At 29.8% G+C, this 20,011-nt stretch overlaps 2 protein-coding genes and 1 pseudogene across 2 annotated transcripts; 2 read left to right on the forward strand and 1 right to left on the reverse strand.

Annotated features, from left to right (window-relative positions):
• The first annotated feature begins 32 nt into the window (after positions 1-32).
• On the forward strand, positions 33-7,068 carry LOC130827737 (GDSL esterase/lipase At5g03610-like). Its single transcript, XM_057693579.1, has 5 exons — positions 33-262; positions 1,303-1,509; positions 4,333-4,595; positions 5,616-5,916; positions 6,632-7,068. The coding sequence occupies exons 1-5, from the start codon at positions 196-198 to the stop codon at positions 6,847-6,849; spliced, it is 1,056 nt and encodes a 351-aa protein (XP_057549562.1). The 5' UTR covers positions 33-195; the 3' UTR covers positions 6,850-7,068.
• A 130-nt stretch (positions 7,069-7,198) lies between these two features.
• LOC130827738 (uncharacterized) lies at positions 7,199-11,290 on the reverse strand (annotated as a pseudogene).
• A 3,319-nt stretch (positions 11,291-14,609) lies between these two features.
• Positions 14,610-15,637, forward strand: LOC130827739 (zinc finger A20 and AN1 domain-containing stress-associated protein 4-like). The gene is made up of 2 exons (XM_057693581.1): positions 14,610-14,852; positions 14,967-15,637. The coding sequence occupies exon 2, from the start codon at positions 14,999-15,001 to the stop codon at positions 15,488-15,490; it is 492 nt and encodes a 163-aa protein (XP_057549564.1). The 5' UTR covers positions 14,610-14,852; positions 14,967-14,998; the 3' UTR covers positions 15,491-15,637.
• Positions 15,638-20,011: the final 4,374 nt, after the last annotated feature.

The following is a 20,011-nucleotide window of genomic DNA, read 5'->3' on the forward strand; positions in this document are numbered from 1 at the left end:
ATAAAATAATACCTTTGAATAATTTTCATTTTTTATTATTCACATTTTGATTATTTCTTCTAGCGTTTCTAAATTTTGATAAAGAAAAGCAATATATATAGAGAGTCACCTCTAAAGATTTCAAAGTATTTTACAACCAACACATCTCAAGGATCCTCCTTCTTCTAATAGATTATTCATAGCTTTACTATTTTAATGGGGCAAATTCAAAACCTCTTATTCACCTTCTTCTTTGTATGCTCCTTCATTTTTCTTCTCATAGGTATGTATTATATCAACTATTTATCTATATATTTTTTAAGTGTTATTAAGTAGGTTTAATCTGAGAATTAAGTATTGTCTTAGTTGAAGAGTAAATATCATCTTTTAAAAAAATTTCAGAGTTTGATTCTTATAAAGCCCTTTTCACAGCCTACCCGCGAATTAAAAAATAGGAGTAACCTTATTAATCTTAATTTAAAATTATTTCTAAATCATAAAGTTTAAACTGATAGTTTCCATGAGTTTATCAAATATCTTTTCCAAGAATTCTACTAATTTACAAAGAGTTGTGCCATTGAAAGTTGAAACATCTTAGATTGTAGAAAACTATCAAAAATTACGAATTAAGGGTTGGCCTGATTGATTATCATCAATCTGTTAAGTAATCAACTCAACCAAAATTTTAAGCTTATGGTTGAAGTTTCAGAATATGTTATATACTCTAACACACCCCTCACACGAGAACCTTTTCTAGAAGTGAGCATGCAATACAGGCCCTCCTCAAACCTAGCGCTGAATATTCCACTTTAATGATGAGGGGTGGTTGAGACTCGAACTCGTGACTCTTGTTTCACTGACTTCTGATTCCATGTCAAGGAATCAACTCAACTAAAAGTTTAAGCTTATGGTTGAAGTCTCAGAATATGTTATATACTCTAACACAATTCAATATCCCGCTCGAAAATAGAGTGTAGGTAAGGAAAGGTAATGAACAATTTATACCTGCACTCCTTCAAATAAAGGACTAAAGAAATGTGGTAAGGGTTGGCCTGATTGTAGTAAGTAATAAGAGTTTAATCTGTCATGCCCCTAATTCCCTTTTCTTTTGGGGATTCTCCGGGTTACTCCCAATTAAAAAATGTTAAAAAACCGACTCAAACAAATTAATCATAATTATCATATAGTTGTAACTGCAGAATATATATATATATATTATACTCCTGTACTTTATAAAAACAAATTAAATTTGTTGGTTGATCATGCAAATTAAACAAAATTCTAAAATAGCTAATTATTAATTTATTTTTTTTAAATTTCTAGGGACAAAAGTAGTAGAATGTGGAGCACATCAGCATGATGATCATGATCAAACGGTGAAAAAGCTGTTTGTATTTGGAGATTCATATGCGGACACAGGGAATACAAGAATAGCAATTGGACAAGCATGGAAAGAGCCTTATGGTATCACTTTTCCCGGGAAACCCTCTGGCCGTTTTTCTGATGGTCGTGTTTTAACTGATTTCTTAGGTATGTTTTTCCTTTTATTATTTTTCGATTCCCTCCATTTCAATTTGATGTTTTCATTTGCTTTTTGCATAGTCTTTAAATTATTACAAATTGTTGTGAGAGACGATTTCTTCGAGAGACGCATTAAATATATGGGCTAAATAGTCCAATTCATAAAAATCAAAGAGAAAATAAGAATATAGACTTCTTAATTTGAATTTGAGAGACAATTACACATTAGTTATTAGCGTTTTAAATTTTTTTTTAAAGATAGTATATAATAAGATTTTATATGTGGAGACGCCAGATGAATATCTTTTAACTTTGGAGTTATCCATAAAAAATAACATACATGTTCCTCTTTGTTTAAATAGTAGAATTTTTCTTGTATAAATATCAAATAAGTTATAGATATATATCTATGAAAATACGTTTCTGTTTCTTTAAATAGTAGGATTTTCCTTGGAAGCATATAATGAAAGGAAGGAAGTGTTTTTATACTTCCCATGCTTGTTTAATTGTACCATCTACATTTGCATACAAATTAAGATATATAAAAATTGATGAAAATTTTCAATATTGTCTTTGATTTAAAATGGAGCAAAACGGAATAATTTAAAGGTTATTACATATGTAAGTGTAAGAATTGAGATTAAATGTAAGAATTGATTGTCTTGCCGATTCTCATTAGATGAATATTGTTTAAATAAAGATAGGAAATTAAATAATTACATGATATTCTCCATAATAGTATTAATTACACAATATTCGAAATATATTTTTCTATCAAAAATATATAATTCTATCAGTAAGGTATCATTAGTTTTGTTTTATCGAGAGTGAAGAAAATATCAATATGATCCTTGTTTAATAATTTAATAGTTGATTTTTATAAAAACAAGATAGACTATGCAAGTCAATAGTAAAAGAAATTTATTGAAAAATAATGCTAAGTGAAAAAATTATAAGTTATTTTCTTCGTTCTTTTTTATTAACTATAAATAAAAAATTTATAAAAAATAATTTCTATATATCTAGACTTAATTTAGGTAGGATACTCTTTAGCATGTCCATTTTACTTCTATCAAATATGTCATATGATTTAATCTCTTTAAGGCTGCAAAATATGGCATTATTGGCGGCCTTTTAATTTGTATACTTTAGGAGTACATCTTTACAGGTGGTATACGTATACTCACTTTAGTACTTTTTCTCCACTTATAGATAATTTTTTATAATAAATATATTTATTTTATCAATAAAATTTAATATATTTATTTTTTTATTAATTTTTTTATATACGGAAAAAAGAAGAGGGCCGACCTGTACGGTCAATCACCTCCCACATCCTCAAAAGACCCAGTTCAATAAAAGTCTTGGGCTAAATTTAAAAAAAAAAAATCTTAGGTCAATTTGGAGGGCTATTGGTTATCAACTCTCACAAAATATAAATTTTTTAATCAGAATATTAATATTCAGTCATAATCAATATTGAGAGTTGGTATTAATTTCCGCCATTATTAATGCACTAGTGACCTTGTCAATTTCTTACATCCGATCGGTATAATAGTTGTAAAATGTCATTGTGTATATGCATAAGATAATAATGTTTGGTAAGTTAATAAGATATGATAATATATGTTTTTATACAGTCACTTTTACCAAAAATTTTCTTTTGAGATAAATAGGTTAATAACACATTAATAACATGATTGATTAAAATTTTTACAAATTTAACTTAATAGTAAAGGTCTAGTAAATGTCTCAATTAAAATATATATTATTTTTTTAGGAAGAATCTGATTTTAATTTTCACTACCCGTAATTTAATTAAATTAAAAAATACTTTAAAAGAAGATCCCTTTGAAAAAGAGAGTTCATATTATGATCTCTTTCACTCCATAATGGTTATTGGTCTATCTATTCCCTTATAGGTGTCCGTGTTCCTATGTAAAGTTTTTATTTCTTTTAAGTTCATCTACTTTGAGTTTTTCGCACTTTAAAAAAAAGAAAATTTTTGATTGTAGTGGGTATTATTTTAATTAAATAGTAGTGTGAAGTAATGATTGTATTAAAAGTATGAGAGATAAAATAATTATAAATAAAAGAAAAGGGGGGTTTTACGGGGTAAAAGTGGGATAAAAACTTTCCAAAAATAGAAAGTATTCTAAAGTGAAAAACTTATAAAACTACCCGTTATAGTAAGGTGGAAGAAATTAAAAGAAGCGAGCGAGTATTTTGGTGTGGTATGAATATGATATGTTTCATGATAAGCTAGCTAGGTTTCAATCTCATGCAAAAGTTAAAGCAAAAGAAATATTCGAATTCCCTATTAATTTATTCTTTCAATGCACTTTTTTATGAGGTTATTTCTATAATGAGCTCTAAAGTATTTGTCGTTTTTCTTTGTTTGCAAGAAAAGTTAGTGAGGTTTGTTAAAGTTATAGTAAATTCAACTAACTAATATCGACTAAATAAAGCCAGTTTATTAAGCTGTGTTATCAATGTCATGATTTGAATTTAGTTATTATAAGTTCAATATCTTCAACTCGATCAGGGGTGAATTTAAAAGTAGTCAAACTAACAACATTCAACTTATGTTTAAAATTATATAACTATAATACTAATATATGTGTTGGTTAAGTTGGTAAAAAATTTGCTACGTGAATGCATTGAGCTCCTTAAACATATTTATTTTAAATATTATTGACATTATATGATTTTTTTTCTATTTAGTTTAACTCTATTTAGTTTGAATAAGTTTGAAAGAATGAATATGCACTAAATTAATTTTGATTAATAATGTTTGTGATTAGATTTTTATTGTACATGGTATGCATGCAGCTAGATCTTTGGGAACAAGAACACCATTAGTATACAAATTTAGAAAATTTGCAAGACAAAATTTAAAATATGGAATGAACTTTGCATATGGAGGGACAGGAGTGTTTGATACAAAAGCACCATACCCAAACATCACTACACAAATTGATCTCTTCCAAACCCTTCTCCATCAAAATGCTTTTGATCTTCATAACTCCATTGCTCATTTCAGTCTTGTAGGCAATGACTACTCATTTTACCTTGCTAAGGGTGGTTCTGCGCAGGTACTTAACTCAAATTATCGCTAATATATTTCCCTTTTCTTATTACTTTTATATATATATATATATATATATATATATATATATATATATATATATATAACGCATATCATAGCTCCAACTATCATGTATCTTGTCGTTGAGTTGATTTAGTAATTTGGTATCAGAGCTAATGCTTTCTAATAAAAACTTTGTTAATTAAAAAGTTTTTCATTAGTCAATATTTACAATGCAGTCTCAACAAGCTTGATTGAAACTTAAGTCATATATTAACACAATATTTTACCCTAAAAGGATTAAAGAATATTTCGAATATTTTGACTTATCATTAATCATTTCGAGATAAAAACTTACTTTTCTTAATATAGATTCTCAAAATAGAAAACTTGGTCCTATTTGATTTTTAATTCGTTGTAATTTGGAATAGATTCTCAAAATAAGGTGACCAAATAAAATTTGAAAAAAGAACTTTTTTATTAAGTTTATTAAATTACTATTTAGAAAAGGAAATATTACCTAGAATAATCCAATCTTTTCATATTCTCTTATAATAATCTCACTTATTGATTAACCATGAATAACCCCAATTTTGGAGGGTAATTTCCTAAAGAAACCTGGTAACCAAATGACTTGTAATAGCAAGTTTTTTTAAAAAATAAAATAAATTAAAATAAAATGTCAAAAAATTGTGAAAAAAATGTTTAAAAAAATTTCTGACTTTTTAAATTATTTTTTATGTAAATTTTTAAAATTTTTCTCTAATTTTACATTAATTTTCATTTTATTTTTTGATGAATTACCTATTATAGTAGGCCATCGAACTACCTAAGTTTACTTTAAACAAATACCCCTAAAGTTGAAATTATACATACTTGTGACAAGAACTCAATTCACACCACTTAAAAAAAATAATTTCTCATTCCTTATACGAATTTTGCGGTCTTATCACAACCTTATTAAAAACAAAGTTTATTATATTGTGTATATGTTGAAGTAACCAATGCTCTTTAAAATTGAAATTAGGGTTTGCAAACATTTATCCCAAAAGTGGTAAATGAGCTTGTGGTGGATATCGTACGTGTATATAATTTAGGAGTGAAGAAAATATCAGTAACATCCTTACAACCATTGGGATGCGTACCAAGCATTGTACATTTTCCATTCCAACAATGCAATGACACTTACAACCAAGCTGTTGCTTTCCATAATCTCTTATTACAACAAGCAATTTCAAACTTCAACAATCAAACTGCCTCTTCAATTCTTCTTATTGATTTATATAACTCCTTTTTCTCTGTCTTTCGTGACAAAGGTTCTCAATCAGGTGAGTCAATCATGTTTTTTTTTTTTTTTTTTAAATATATTTTATATAATATAATTATGTATAATATAATGTATTTCAATTGTTAATACCGTATTTGACATATGATTTTTTTAGTTGGCATTTGTGATTTGTTGTTGTTAGTGAAACAAAAAAAAAAACATGCTTATTAGTAAGCAATTTTAAAGCTACCTGAAAAATTATTTTGTTAGTCGAAACCAAAGACTTTACCGCTAGATAATTTGTCGGTATTTCCGGCTAGTCAATCAACCAACAATGCCGGTCAACAACCATTTGTCAAATAAATTTACTATCTAAATTCATAAAATGCAGAAAATTATGTCTTATTCTAGATGGATTGGAGTATATACCGTTATTCCCAAGAGCAACGCTAACATTTTTCCTTTCTCAGCCTACATACAACCCAAACTACATTTTAATGTAGATAGAGTGTTCGGAGGTTGTAAAATTTGACATGTAAGCCTAATTCTGATAAAAAAAAACCGACCTAAATAAACCATAAAGATCTGGTATAAACAAGTGTAAAAATGGTATGTTATGTATAAAAACGAAAGAAGGTCATACATAACACGTATGATACGTATCGGTTGTTGTTGAAGTTGTTATATATATAATACGTATCGACTGTTATTAAAGTTGACATATTGATGAAGTTTTTTTATTGTTTAATTAATTTCCTTGTTTGTTATTAATGTAGGAAATATAAAATTTGAGAATCCATTGGAGCCATGTTGCACAGGTATAAACCAAACATACCATTGTGGAAGTGTAGATGAAATGGGTAACAAAATGTATAAAGTATGCCAAGATCCCAACTCTTATTTCTTTTGGGATGAAGTACACCCTACTCAAGCTGGTTGGAAAGCTGTTATCTCTAATTTAAAAAATAACCTTCAACAACTTCAATTTAATTAGTTAATATTGGTTGATTTGGAATTATAATTAAAAAGATCAATATTTTTTTAAGAATAAAATTGTTTAGTTAAGCTATTGTTTGTTCTTTGATTTTTGTATTTACATTTATTACATTGTTGTACTGGGTCAAAAACAGAATATACTACTTCAGTAGTTCAAATCTGAAATATTTGCTACAGAAGAAGTTTTGTTATTATCTATCAATCGAGCTTATTTTATGAATTATACTGTTACTTTCTTTCAATTGAACTTATTAGAGTGAGAATGGAGTTAAAAAAAAAATTTGGTCTTCATCATTTTATAATAATATATCTTAAAATTTTTATGACTAAGTAATTTAAAATAAAATTTTAGCCTCCTTAATTAAAAAGGTTTTGTATAATGGTTTCGCTATAAAGATATAATAATTTAAAATTGACGAGATTATCGTAATTTTTTGTTGGTGTACGGAAACATTACAAAATCTCAAATATTATTATTCAAGAAAATTTTAAAATATACAAATCTAAATACACAAATTGACCACAATCATATACTATGGCTAAAAAATTTGCAATTACGTAATTGAATGATAGACAAGTTTCCTAACTGAATGATCCCTAAAAATGACATTAGATTGAGAGAACTAAAACTGCACTACAGAAGAATTTCCTTCTACAAATATTTCACTTACCAGGGTTAGTCCTACGCCCCGGGCCTATCCCAAAAAACTAGAACAAGTTTAACCCAAATTCATATTTGTCTAATCTTGATACTCTTACTCTTTCACTTCTATATAATAATTAAAGGCCTGCGATTGTTATCTTGCCTTGGGCCTCTCAAAATTCAGGGCCAACCCTGACACCTACCAAGTTAAACAAAGTTTTCCTTTTTCTTCGCTTGTTGAAGTTAATCAGCACATTATATAGAAAACAAGTTATGTACACGACAACTTGAAGTCGAGACTTCTTTTCCCGTCCCAGCTTGTTGCTTCAACCTTTTCGTAGCAATCATAACTGTGGCCTAACACGCTTCATTCTCCTACGCTCATGCTATTAATGTGCCATCTCTCGGTATTGAGTTATCTTCACCTAGGGCTTTATACGGTATGCCTGCGTGCTCATCCACAACAGTTGGCACTGGTGCGGGTTTTGTCTCGCTATGAAACAAAACACAAGTAACATTGTACTTCATTAGGGTTATGTGCTTCGATGTATGTAAGGATAAATATGATCTTTTACGTGCATTGAGATCCATGGGGGTGTTTGGATCATCGGATTGCAGATTCGTAAGGACTGAAACTGAAAAAAATGATTCAAGAGAGGTCAGAGCATACTTTTTGAATATATGACAAGTCCCGCAACCACAATTGCAAAGGAAACATAGTATAACCGTCAAGCTGTACAACACAATTGCGTCCCAACCATCACCTCGACAAAGCAAATGAAAGAACAGAAGTTTTATCCATACATAAAGTGTGGAAACGATACCTTGTGATGATAGAATAGTACGCGAGCGAGAACAGCCCACATATCAAACGTGAGAAGCGATAGATTAAGCAATGCGGCTCCACTTAGCTACACCCAAAAGTGTGTCAGTTTTGGGTTATTTATGGGTCATTTTGAGCGACTCGCGAATTGTAAATTATGTTACACCAGAGTTTAAAAAACAAACACCTAGAGATAGGTTACTCCCGATACCTTTACGAGAAAAGGAACGAGGGTGTAGAGTAAACAAGCTGCCACGGCATATCCAACGAATCCTAGTATCTGAAAATAATACACAGAGTCGATCACACATGATCAAATAGAACAAACTGAAGACAGACAGACCCGAATAAATAAACCAAGCTGCATTATCAGCAGTCTCAACCTGCTTGTATAGGACATGGATTTGAGCCATTACATCGACATCTGAATAAACTTTACGAGTTGTGTAAAAAAGTTATACTCACAACATCAGAAGACCACTCAATTGCCTCCAGGTTGTGTCGTTCTAGCAGAGCACTGATATAAAGTTACGGAATAGATCAATATCAAAGACTATTGGTATGTAACTAGATGTTTGAAAGGCATCATATAGTCATCGAATGGAATAGTACTATCAACTAGTAAAAGGATACATCTCACATAGGGTCATCATTAATCCGAAAACACCTATCATCGAGATAAATTCAACGAGATCCTTTTGTTTGACACAGAACTCCTGAATGCAAACTCAACAATATTGGTATGAATCAGGAAACTCAGCTCCAACCACAGATTCACCACTTTGCACCATGCATAGCTAAATTTAGTAATCACCTATTGTTGGACTAATGGACTATGATGACTTGGGAATGACAAATGAACTCATATCTGACATGGGTCCGAATGTCCGTATAAATTATGAAAACTACAACATTTTAGTTCCAAAATAAAGTGTCCAAGTGTCATATCCATGTCTAAGTGTCGAAGATCCTGATAAATCTGTTATTGGGATTTGGGTTTATACACAGCAAGACCAGCATAGAGGAGAATTGACTGCACACATACCCGATAAGCTTCCATGCTAAAACCAAATTGGTTTTAGGATGGAACCTGATCAGGTTTATGTGCGGCCAACTCTCCTCTTATGCGGGTTTTGTTGAGATCCAAGAGCATAGTTAGTAACTTACTTCACCAACGTTTGTTACGGCATAGAACATAGTTCCAACAATTACAAGAAAATCGCCGAGAAGAGGTCTAGATCCACCTGAAATATAGTAAGTGAGACTATATTTGTATGCCTTGTACAAAAATGAGATCATATAGCTAAAAGTGAATAATGAATTCTTGTTGTTCAGCATAGAGGCCAAAGAAACTCTAACCTCCTCCACTATCAATCCCAGCATCAGAGAGGAGGACCAAGCCAAGGCCAAATATACATATGGTAGCGCCAATATACTGCCGTACGGTTTATCTTGTGCCTATGAAGAACCACGTCAAAACAATCACCCATGGTGTACTCCAGCAGTCTAATAGGGTCACACTCGTGATGGATGTAAATTGAAAAGCCTTAGTAACTGCATAGAATGATATACATTGTCAAAACTCGCAAGAATCGTGAAAAACAAAACTAGAACCTCAACGGTAATCAGTGTCTCGTCTGCACAAGCTTACGTTATACTATAGGATATAACCAAGAAAGTACATAAGAACTGTATTGAAGAAACAACTCGTCTTATATCAGACCGTTTCATTGTGGGACGAAATAATATAATTAGCCGTTTTCTTTAATTGATGACTTTAACACAATAAATGCACATGGGTCAGGTCAATAGAGATGTTGCTACCCTCTGCCAATGATATCTATAAAAACAATTGGAATATACTAGTTTACAATCCATCATGTTTTCAGATCCTTTATAACCTAACGTATGCAACATCAAGAACCCAAAACCACAAAAGACTACAATTTTAAGGAATCCAAGTTAAGACATGCCAACAAGAATCAATCAACCCAAGTATAGTAATCACTCAAAACTAAAAAAAAAAAAATAAATGTCTTTTTGAAGGTTATACTAAAATCCAAAACTATAGTACATTCATGATTTGATAATCTCCTTGCAATCGCCAAACGGAAGAGCAAAGTATTGTCATAGGGAGCAAAACGAGAATTCAAAGGGCGAATTAGAAATTCGCCCCATTGAGTAAAACTCCCCAAGGTAACTCCCTTGTAGATCAACAAAGGCTAGAACAGGATAATAATACCAAGGAACCTACAAATTATGAATATTATCCACATTAATCAATCATCCAAAAAATTGTTAATCCAATAACAAAACCCAAAAAATAAAAAACACCAGCAATTTCCTACGCCTAAACAGCATTATAGTCCCATAAATCGAAGCTAACCCAAAATAACTGAAAAAAGACTGTGCTATTGGGGCATTTACACCTGCCACAAATCAAAACCGATAAAGAAAACCCAGATTGAAGTAACTGTTGATTAATGTTTAAGATGATAATTGAAGAAAAGGGCAGAAAATTAGGGATTAGATTGATTACCACGACCGGCCAAATAAGAAGATGAAAAGCTGGTAATTGACAAGATGAATGAAACAAGTTGACCCAGAAACAACATGATGAAAACTCGATACAAAGATCTATGGCTTTTGAACCAATTACAGATACCTTTGCCTTCCATAACCATTTCAGAGGTTGGAATCTGTAAAGTTCAACTGTTAAAATTGTTTCTGTTGACTGAGTAAGGAAGGTTTTGACTTCTTCATCAGTTCAAATCATGTTCCTTCTACTGCAAGAACAACGCTATAGTGGCCGTGGGTCGACATCGGTTAGAGTAGATTTGGGTTAGGAAGGGAAGGCACTGGATCATTGGATGGGAAATGGTCAAATGGGTCGGAACTACTCGTACAAATTTCTAACCGTCCCTTTGATTTGCATCATTGTGCGTTGGAATTGCCAAATAGGCCGACAATATGGATATTCCATCCTCCATAATTAGACACTAACGCCCTATCTGATAGGGGTAATACGGTATCAATGAGAATGAAAAATTAGTATAAATTTAGTTGAAAAATATCTTGGCTACCTTAATAATCATACTCATCCAACTTCAATATTTCATTTTCAACATAAAATTTAATCCAATGCATTACCATCAGTAGAGATACACAGATAGTATTAGGTGGTAATGAAAATTTGTAAACAAAAAAACTTTTTTGTGATCAAAGGTTCATTACCATGGGAATGATATGTATCTTTTGATGAAATTTACAATATAAATCATTCTCATTACCATAATTTAATATCACTAACTAAACGGGCCGTTAAAGTCATAACACACATAAAATTGTACGGCGCGGAGCAAAGATTATAGAAATTCTTTTTTTTTTTTTTAATTTATTTCGGAATGGGCCCTTATATAATTTACGGATGATTAAAAAAATTGCATAAATTGTAAATATAATTAAACCAAAATGTATAACTACATTCTATAATGAAATAATTGATTCATATTTGCTCATAAACAACAATAACATAAACAATTCATCTCATAATCAAACAAATTTATTAAAAGCAAAAAATTAAGTATCAATTGCAAAACTTGATACAAAAAAATGCATCTTAAACCTATTTTGAGGCCTCTAATTTTTGGGGGCCCTGAGCGGTTTGACACCCTAAATATGCCTAGAACCACCCATAAAATTTAAGATCCAACTACCTTTGCCTAAATTTATCAAAGTTTTACACCAATAACTACTCACCTATGTACGTATTAAACTCATTCCCACCATTATAGTCAATTAGATATATTCATCACAATTATAAGCTTTCTGCAATGAGTTCATGTTTAGATTGGATTTGAGCTGTGTGGGCTTAATTTTGGGTGGCCAAGCATGCCATGATACGACAATACATTGTTTACAGATTATATAATGTAACATATTCATAAAATATACGAAATGTTTACTTAAAGATAATCAATTTCTTTGGGCACGTGAACTTGTTTATTTTTTTAAGTGAATGAAACTGCTCCTCTGAATTCATATTTAAGATTTGAAAAGTTTTTTAAAAGTTAAATTAAAAACTCTAAAAATAGTGAAAATATATTTATGTAAATCCAAAATTCATGTCACAATCTATTATATGGCAATTGTTTTTCTCAAATGAGTTTTTTTTAATTGTTTGATAGTTGATTGATTTTGGTACTTATGTATTGATTTTTGTTTCAAAAAAAAATATTTTTTGGGTGAATAATCACAGTTGATTATAATTTTGTTTTTATTTTGGTTCTTTTTCATATTAGTTTAAATTTTATATTGATTTATAAAAGGTGTTTATAAGTGGTGTTTATGGAATGTGTTTCTTGGTACTCGATCGTAAAATTGCTATTAAATTTGGGGTTTTTCATAGGCGTGCTTTATGATGATTGATTAAGTTCCTAAAAAAGGATTTTTTTTTTTTTTGTTTTACAAATTTAATTTTTCCCACTAATTTGCTAAATATGCTTTGTGTTATTAAAGTATAAATTTTATAAGTTTTCATTGTTGTTGTTTACATCGGGTATAATAATGATGAATTTTTGTTGTTTACAATTTACAACCAAAAGGCGATAATATAGTTTCATCATAAAGTAGTTTTTGAGTCCTTTTTTTATTTAATTTGCTTGTATGTATCATTATCTCTTATAAGTGTCACTGTCTAATTTTTATGCTTATGAGTGTAATTTTTACCCAATTAACTTTCGGATCACCATTTTAGCATCACTCAATCACTCTTGTGAGTAATTAAAAAAGGTGGCCGATGTGAATTTTAGTTTAAATGAATTCATGATGATCACTATAACATCTTACCACCTAACCCCAAAAAAGTTGATGGGCATATTTAGACCACTTGTAAGTTGTAAGTTGTAAGTAAGTTGTAGGTTTTAATTCTAATTTCTAAAGTACCCTTATATATATATATATATATATATATATATATATATATATATATATATATATATATATATATAATTTTTGTTTATTATTTCCTCTGTTCTTTTTTGATCTTCCACTTTGAGTTTTTCACACATATTAAAAAAGATAGAATTTTTGAGTTGTAGTGGGTATTATTTTAATGAAATAGTAGTGTGAAGTAATGATTGTATTGGAAGTATGAGGTTGTGGTGGGTATTAATGTATTATTTAATTAAATAGTAGTGTGAAGTAATGATTGTATTGAAAGTATGAGAGAGAAAATAATTATAAATAAAAGAAAAGGGGTACATTAAAAGAAAAGGGGGTGTTTTAAGGGGTAAAAGTGGGATAAAAACTTTCTAAAAATAGAAAGTTTTCTAAAGTGGAAGAACTTTTGAAACTACCCGTTATAGTAATGTGGAAAATCAAAAAAGAACGGAGGGAGTAGAATTTTCGGGTTGATTTCAAATTAGATATTACGATATGTATAAATTCAGTATTGAGTTTAGGTTGGATTTTACATAATTTTAAATTCATTTTAACTGTTGTGTGAATTAAATTCTATTAAAAAGTCAGATAAATATCAGATTGTTGAACTATTTTAAACACATTAGTTCCACGTCAAACCACAATAATAATACCGCGTGTCCCCAAACATAATCCTCTTCGTCGGCTATAATCACCCAATCCAATCCAAACACATTCCCCCTTTTTTAATGTTTCTTTCCATTTGCTTTCTTTTCCCATTTCCAGCCTGTTTTTTCTTTTTTACCCACAAATATTCATTAGAAATACAAATCCATAATAGTACTATTTCATTTAATCTACTAATTTTTTTCCTGCTTTTTAATTTGCATAATTTTTTTATTTTAAGTTGAATTATTTATTTTGCTTTACTTCCCTAATTGGAAATAGATTCTTTATTTTTTAAGTCATTCATATTTTTTAAGTCTTTTTTAATATCTTCTCCATAATTTAAGCTATGTCTTTATTTATCACCAAATATCTACTTTTTTCTTAAAATCAATTCATTTTCTTTCAAATAGTACAAGTATACAACAAAAAAATTAATCTTACGCCTAAAAAATTACTTTCTCCGTTGCATTATACTTGCTATTGATAATACATCTATCTAATAAAAATGTCACTATCAATTACAAGGATTTCAGAACTGATACTTCTCCTATTCTAGAAGACTTAATTATGACTTGTTTTATGGGTAAATGTCGCTATCAATAACAAATATTTTATAAGGAGTTGTATTAATATGAAGTATTTCATGAGGTGTTCAGGAATAGAGTAATAATTACAATTTAATTTACTAAATATATATTTTTACATTATTTAGCTTTTCATTTATTTTAAAATTCATTTTTCTTTTATTCATTGATTAATTCAATCCCATCATCAATTTCTCTCTCCCATTTCCTCGTTGTTTCTCCATTTTCTATCTCTTTATCTTCCCCACCACCTTCTTTCTCTATTATTTCTTCCATTTTTCTTCTCTCTCTATTAATCTCCCCTTCTCTGACACATCTCTTCTCCAGATTTATTCTTCCTCAACCCCCTTTTTACAATTCAGGTATACTTTTTTTTTTTCTATAATAATAATTTTTTCATATTGTTTTGATTAATTCTTACATAATATCAAAAACCCATTTCAATTTTATTTTCTAATCTGTTTGTAAACTTGTAGATCTGTTGAAAATTTGTAATTAAATCAAAAAAATGGCTGAAGAACATGAATTTCAAGCCCAAGATCAAGGTCACAGATTATGTGCAAATAATTGTGGATTTTTTGGAAGCCCAGCAACTTTAAATTTATGCTCAAAATGTTTCAGAGATTTACGTTTGAAAGAAGAACAAGGAGCTCTTGCGAAAGCCGCTTTAGATAACACCAAAATCCCCGTTTACCCGAGCCCGGGTTCATCTACCCAGTTAAAGATACCCGTATCGGTGGAAGTGGGTTTGATCTCAACCGTTGAGGGTTCAATCATTGAAGCCCAAGTTGCTACACCCTCAACCCGACCCAATAGGTGTTTAACATGTAACAAACGGGTCGGGTTGACGGGCTTTAAGTGTCGGTGCGGGTTGATGTTTTGTGGGTCCCATAGATACCCAGAACATCATGGGTGTACGTTTGATTACAAATCGGCTGGTAAAGAAGCAATTGCAAAGGCTAATCCAGTGATTAAGGCAGAGAAATTGGAGAAAATTTAATGGGTTTTATTTTTAGAATTGTATTATGAATTTGTACTCCTTTTATAAAAATTGTCATTTTAATGAATGTATTTTAATGAATATTTGTGGGTTATGAAAGGATTTGTGATGGTGGTTAATTATCAAATCAAAAAAAAAAAAATTGGGAACGTATTTTTTTCTTCCCTTTTTAGCATTAATTATTGTTAATAATTACATACTTCTACTTTTCATCCTTTAGAGGTTCTCTTATAAGATGAACTCAACCAAAAAGTTTTAATTTCGTATCAAATAGACTATTTAATTTATATATAAATAATGTTTTATTTATGAATTAATTTGAAGGTTTTGAGTTTGATTTTCATTTTTAATGATTGAAAAGAAAAAAAAGTTTTTATATTATAGTAAAAATATTTGAAGTTCTAATAATTTATATTCCTTTTGCTTATGTATAAAGAAAATTTTTATTTTATAATTACATGGAGATAAAGAATTGATTCTAGCTTAAGTATAAAGAAATTAGATGTTAATTTAATGGTTGATTAGAAAACACGAATGTTTATCATCTTTAGCGTGTTGACGTTAGTTAATTTTATTTAATTAAAGTGTATTTTTGTCAGGCTAAAAATCAACTGCTCATTAGTTTTAGAAAGAATTAAAAAGAAAAAAGAGTTCCGTAAGTACATGCGTATGCGAAAGTGCCAAGACAAGTTGATTTGGATTAGCTGACGGAATTGAAATACTAGATGTTGACTTTTGGGATTGCTATAATTAAGGGTGTCAAACAGGTCGGGTTGGGTCGTTTTCAGGTTCGGGTCATATATAAATGGGTCAATAGACCCTTGACCTGAACCTGACCCATTTAATTAAATGGGTCAAAAATTAAAACCCCGACCTGATCTATTGCAGGTCGGGTCAACCTGCTAATGACCCATTTAACTTGCTTTTTTTTTTTCAGGTCATTGAACCCATATATTTCAGGTCATTTGACCCATTTGACCCAAAAATTACAATATTACAAAATTACAATATAAAAACTAATTTATGGCTAACACTGTAAAACATTACAAGCTTCATCCATTAATGGAACACAGTATAACATACTTTCATCCATTAATGGAGTTGAAAATCGAACACAGTACAAGCTTGAATTGAAGATCAGGAAGATTGAACTGCAAAATCTGAAAAATCAGAAAAATCGAACACAATCCAAATCAGAAAAAATCGATCAAAAAAAAAATCAGAAAAATGGGAAACAAAGAAATAAATCAATAATTCTTACCTAGGTGCCGCCACAGAGAAGAGGAAGGAGAAGGCACACTCTGAAGTCGCACAGAGAAGCAGCAAGCAGGAGTAAAAATGAAGCAGGATTAAACACAATCTTGCAAAACATAAAGAAAAATGGAGTAAACATAACACAAACTGAAAAATCGAAAAAATCAAAAAAATCGATAAAAATGAAACAGAAAAATGAAATAAAAAACAAGATGCAAATTACCAATTTAGTAAAAATGAAACCCCAACAAATTCGAAAAAATCGAACCGTAAATAACACAAACACGAACCAAATTATTATGAAGAATTAAAGAGAGAAGGGAGAAGAGCAGCCTCCACAGCAGAAAAGGGAGAAGAGCAGGCTGGGGTCGTGGCTGCAGCAGACGCGAGCAGAGGCAGCCTAGATGTTGGTCGTTGCTGTTTGGGGAAGGTGACGCAGCCCCCTGCTGCTGCTTGTGAGGGCGGCTGCTGGTCGGGGAAAATGGGAAGGAGGCGCACGGGAAGAGAGAGGAAGAAGGAGAGAAAGAAGAGGGAGAAGACGGCTTGGTCTTTGAGCGTTTAGGGTTTCGTGGGTCTTTTATACCGTTTTTTTTTTAATTATTATTATTATTATTACTATTATTATTATGCTTATTTTATTTATTTTTAAATGGGTTAAATATGGGTCGACCTGACCTGATTGACCCATTTAATAAATGGGTTAAACAGGTTTTTTCGGGTTCAAATATTCAACCTGAACCTAACCCATTAAATAAACAGATCAGGTCGGGTTGACCCATTTAATTAATTGGGTCAAAAATCTAAACCCAAACCCGCTAATTTCGGATCGGTTTCAGATCAGGTTAGCAGGTCGGGTCAACTTTTGCCAACCCTAGCTATAATACATTTATTAAAATTTAATCTCACTCAAAAACTGATATATGATTAATTGGTTAGGAAAATTTTGACTAATAATTTGAAAATGATATGATATAAAATATATCGAAAAAATAAGGTGAAATCAGACTGAAAATTTGAATCTGACCCTTTTGAGTTTTTACTCATTTTTGGTTTTTTGTCGTCATTTTTAATCACATGTCATCATTTTCAATTTCACGTCAATATTTAGTCGCGATCCGTTATATTTCTAATAACTTTTTATATTTTAAGTTAAAATTATTTTTTTATCTTAAAAATAGGTATATTGATTATTTTTATAAAAAACATGCCGTCAAAAAAATATATTTCTTGAACAAAAATAGATAAAATATATATAATTTAAAATTCCTGACTTGTTGGGTTGACCAAAACCCGGCAAGATTTGACCTAGAAGTGCCTATATGCATCCACCTCTTATTTAGTTGAAATATTTAAAGTCAGTTATAAGAGGATCTAAGCTGCACCTACACTTCTAACATAATTGATTATCGTGTGAAGGGCCATACACCACTAGGCTTGTAGATTCAGCTTCACTCATCCTCTCTCATTGCAGGTATGTGCAACTTTCTCGAGTTGAACGTTTCTTGGCCACATTTTCTTTTATGAATATGTGTTGTCTTCCCCCTATCTATACAATTTGATTATAGTTTCTATATTGAATACCATGAAATATATGATCTTGTATAGATTTAATTCAACCATTAATTCTAGACCCTTGATTTACTTTACCTCTTGACAAAGAGTGCATTACCAATTTGGAATGTTTTTTTCATCATATATATATATATATATATATATATATATATATATATATATATATATTTAATTATTGATTCATTGCATTTCACAACTATTCGTGTTTGGCACACTAGAATAATAATCATATCTAGAGGTTTTTATATTTTTTTGTCAAGAAAACGATGGATGAACTTATTATATGTTGAAAATGATAGCTTAATTAGCTAAATAAAACGCATAAAATTAAAACTTGAAAGTATTTGGAAGTTAATTATCATATACTTTACTTAGCGTTTACTTCTCTTTTTGGTTGTTTAATTGGTTGGTATGATAAATTATTTATTTAATTAATTTAGCTATTTTAGTCATAAAAATACACCTAATTAATTATATTTGTCCATTTGATAACAATAGCCACGCCTTTTGAAATACTAACCAAAAAGTCTTTCAATACATTTTCAACCAATTATACTAATATTATGAATAAAAGATACCCAAAAAAACCACAACTTGCTGGGGTATGCCCAAAAACAATATAAATTGCTCTTCCATCCAGGGATCGCCATGAGATTTATGAGGTACAAGATAAAATATTAATTATAGATTTATAATAACTAAATTTATTATTATAGATCTTTAATTATTTTCGTTTTTTCTAATATTTTTGGATGGGGCTGACATGCTTATCCCTTTTGTCCCCTTACAGAGTCGGCCCTGTTTCCATCCCTTTTAATTTGTATCACTTTTCATTTTATTTTGTCTCACTGATTTTCTTTTTTTTTTTTGGATTGGTTTTACTCTCCTTTTAATTTCATTTACAAACATATACAATTATATCATTTCTTCATCTTAACCATTTATTTCTATCATCTAATAATTTTAAATCTCATTTATCAACTCAATTTTTATTTTCATTAAATTTCACTTATTTTTAACTTGTGCAAATTGAGAAGAATAAAGAGAATATAAAATTATAAATTTAATATAATTTGAATAATAATAAAAGTTGGAATAAGTCTCTTTCTTAAAATGAATGACATAAAATGATTATATAATCTTTTGTTCTTGTTTTATATTTTTGCTGAAATGCCATGACCTTGTTACGCATGATTTACGTTCAGCTCGGCTCTGCCGTTCGAGTTATATGATTAAATATTCTATGATTTGTATATTGTGTAACATATAATATATTCCCTCCGTTCTCTTTTATCTTTCACTTTGGGTTTTTCACACATATTAAGGAAGATAGAATCTTTGGGTTGTAGTGGGTATTATTTTAATTAAATAGTAGTGTGAAGTAATGATTGTATTGGAAGTATGAGGTTGTAGTGGGTATTATTTTAATTAAATAGTAGTGTGAAATAATGATTGTATTGAAAGTATGAGAGAGAAAATAATTATAAATAAAAGAAAATTGGTACATTAAAAGAAAATGGGGGGTTTAAGGGGTAAAAGTGGGATAAAAACTTTCTAAAAATAGAAAGTATTCTAAAGTGGAAGAACTTTTGAAACTACCCGTTATAGTGTTAAAATAATCTAGAAAAATCTAGGATTTTAATTAAATATAAAAATATCTAAACTAAAGAATTAAAAAATAATAATATCTAAGAT

This window comes from Amaranthus tricolor, chromosome 11 (genome assembly GCF_026212465.1).
Source record: "Amaranthus tricolor cultivar Red isolate AtriRed21 chromosome 11, ASM2621246v1, whole genome shotgun sequence".
NCBI lineage: Eukaryota > Viridiplantae > Streptophyta > Magnoliopsida > Caryophyllales > Amaranthaceae > Amaranthus > Amaranthus tricolor.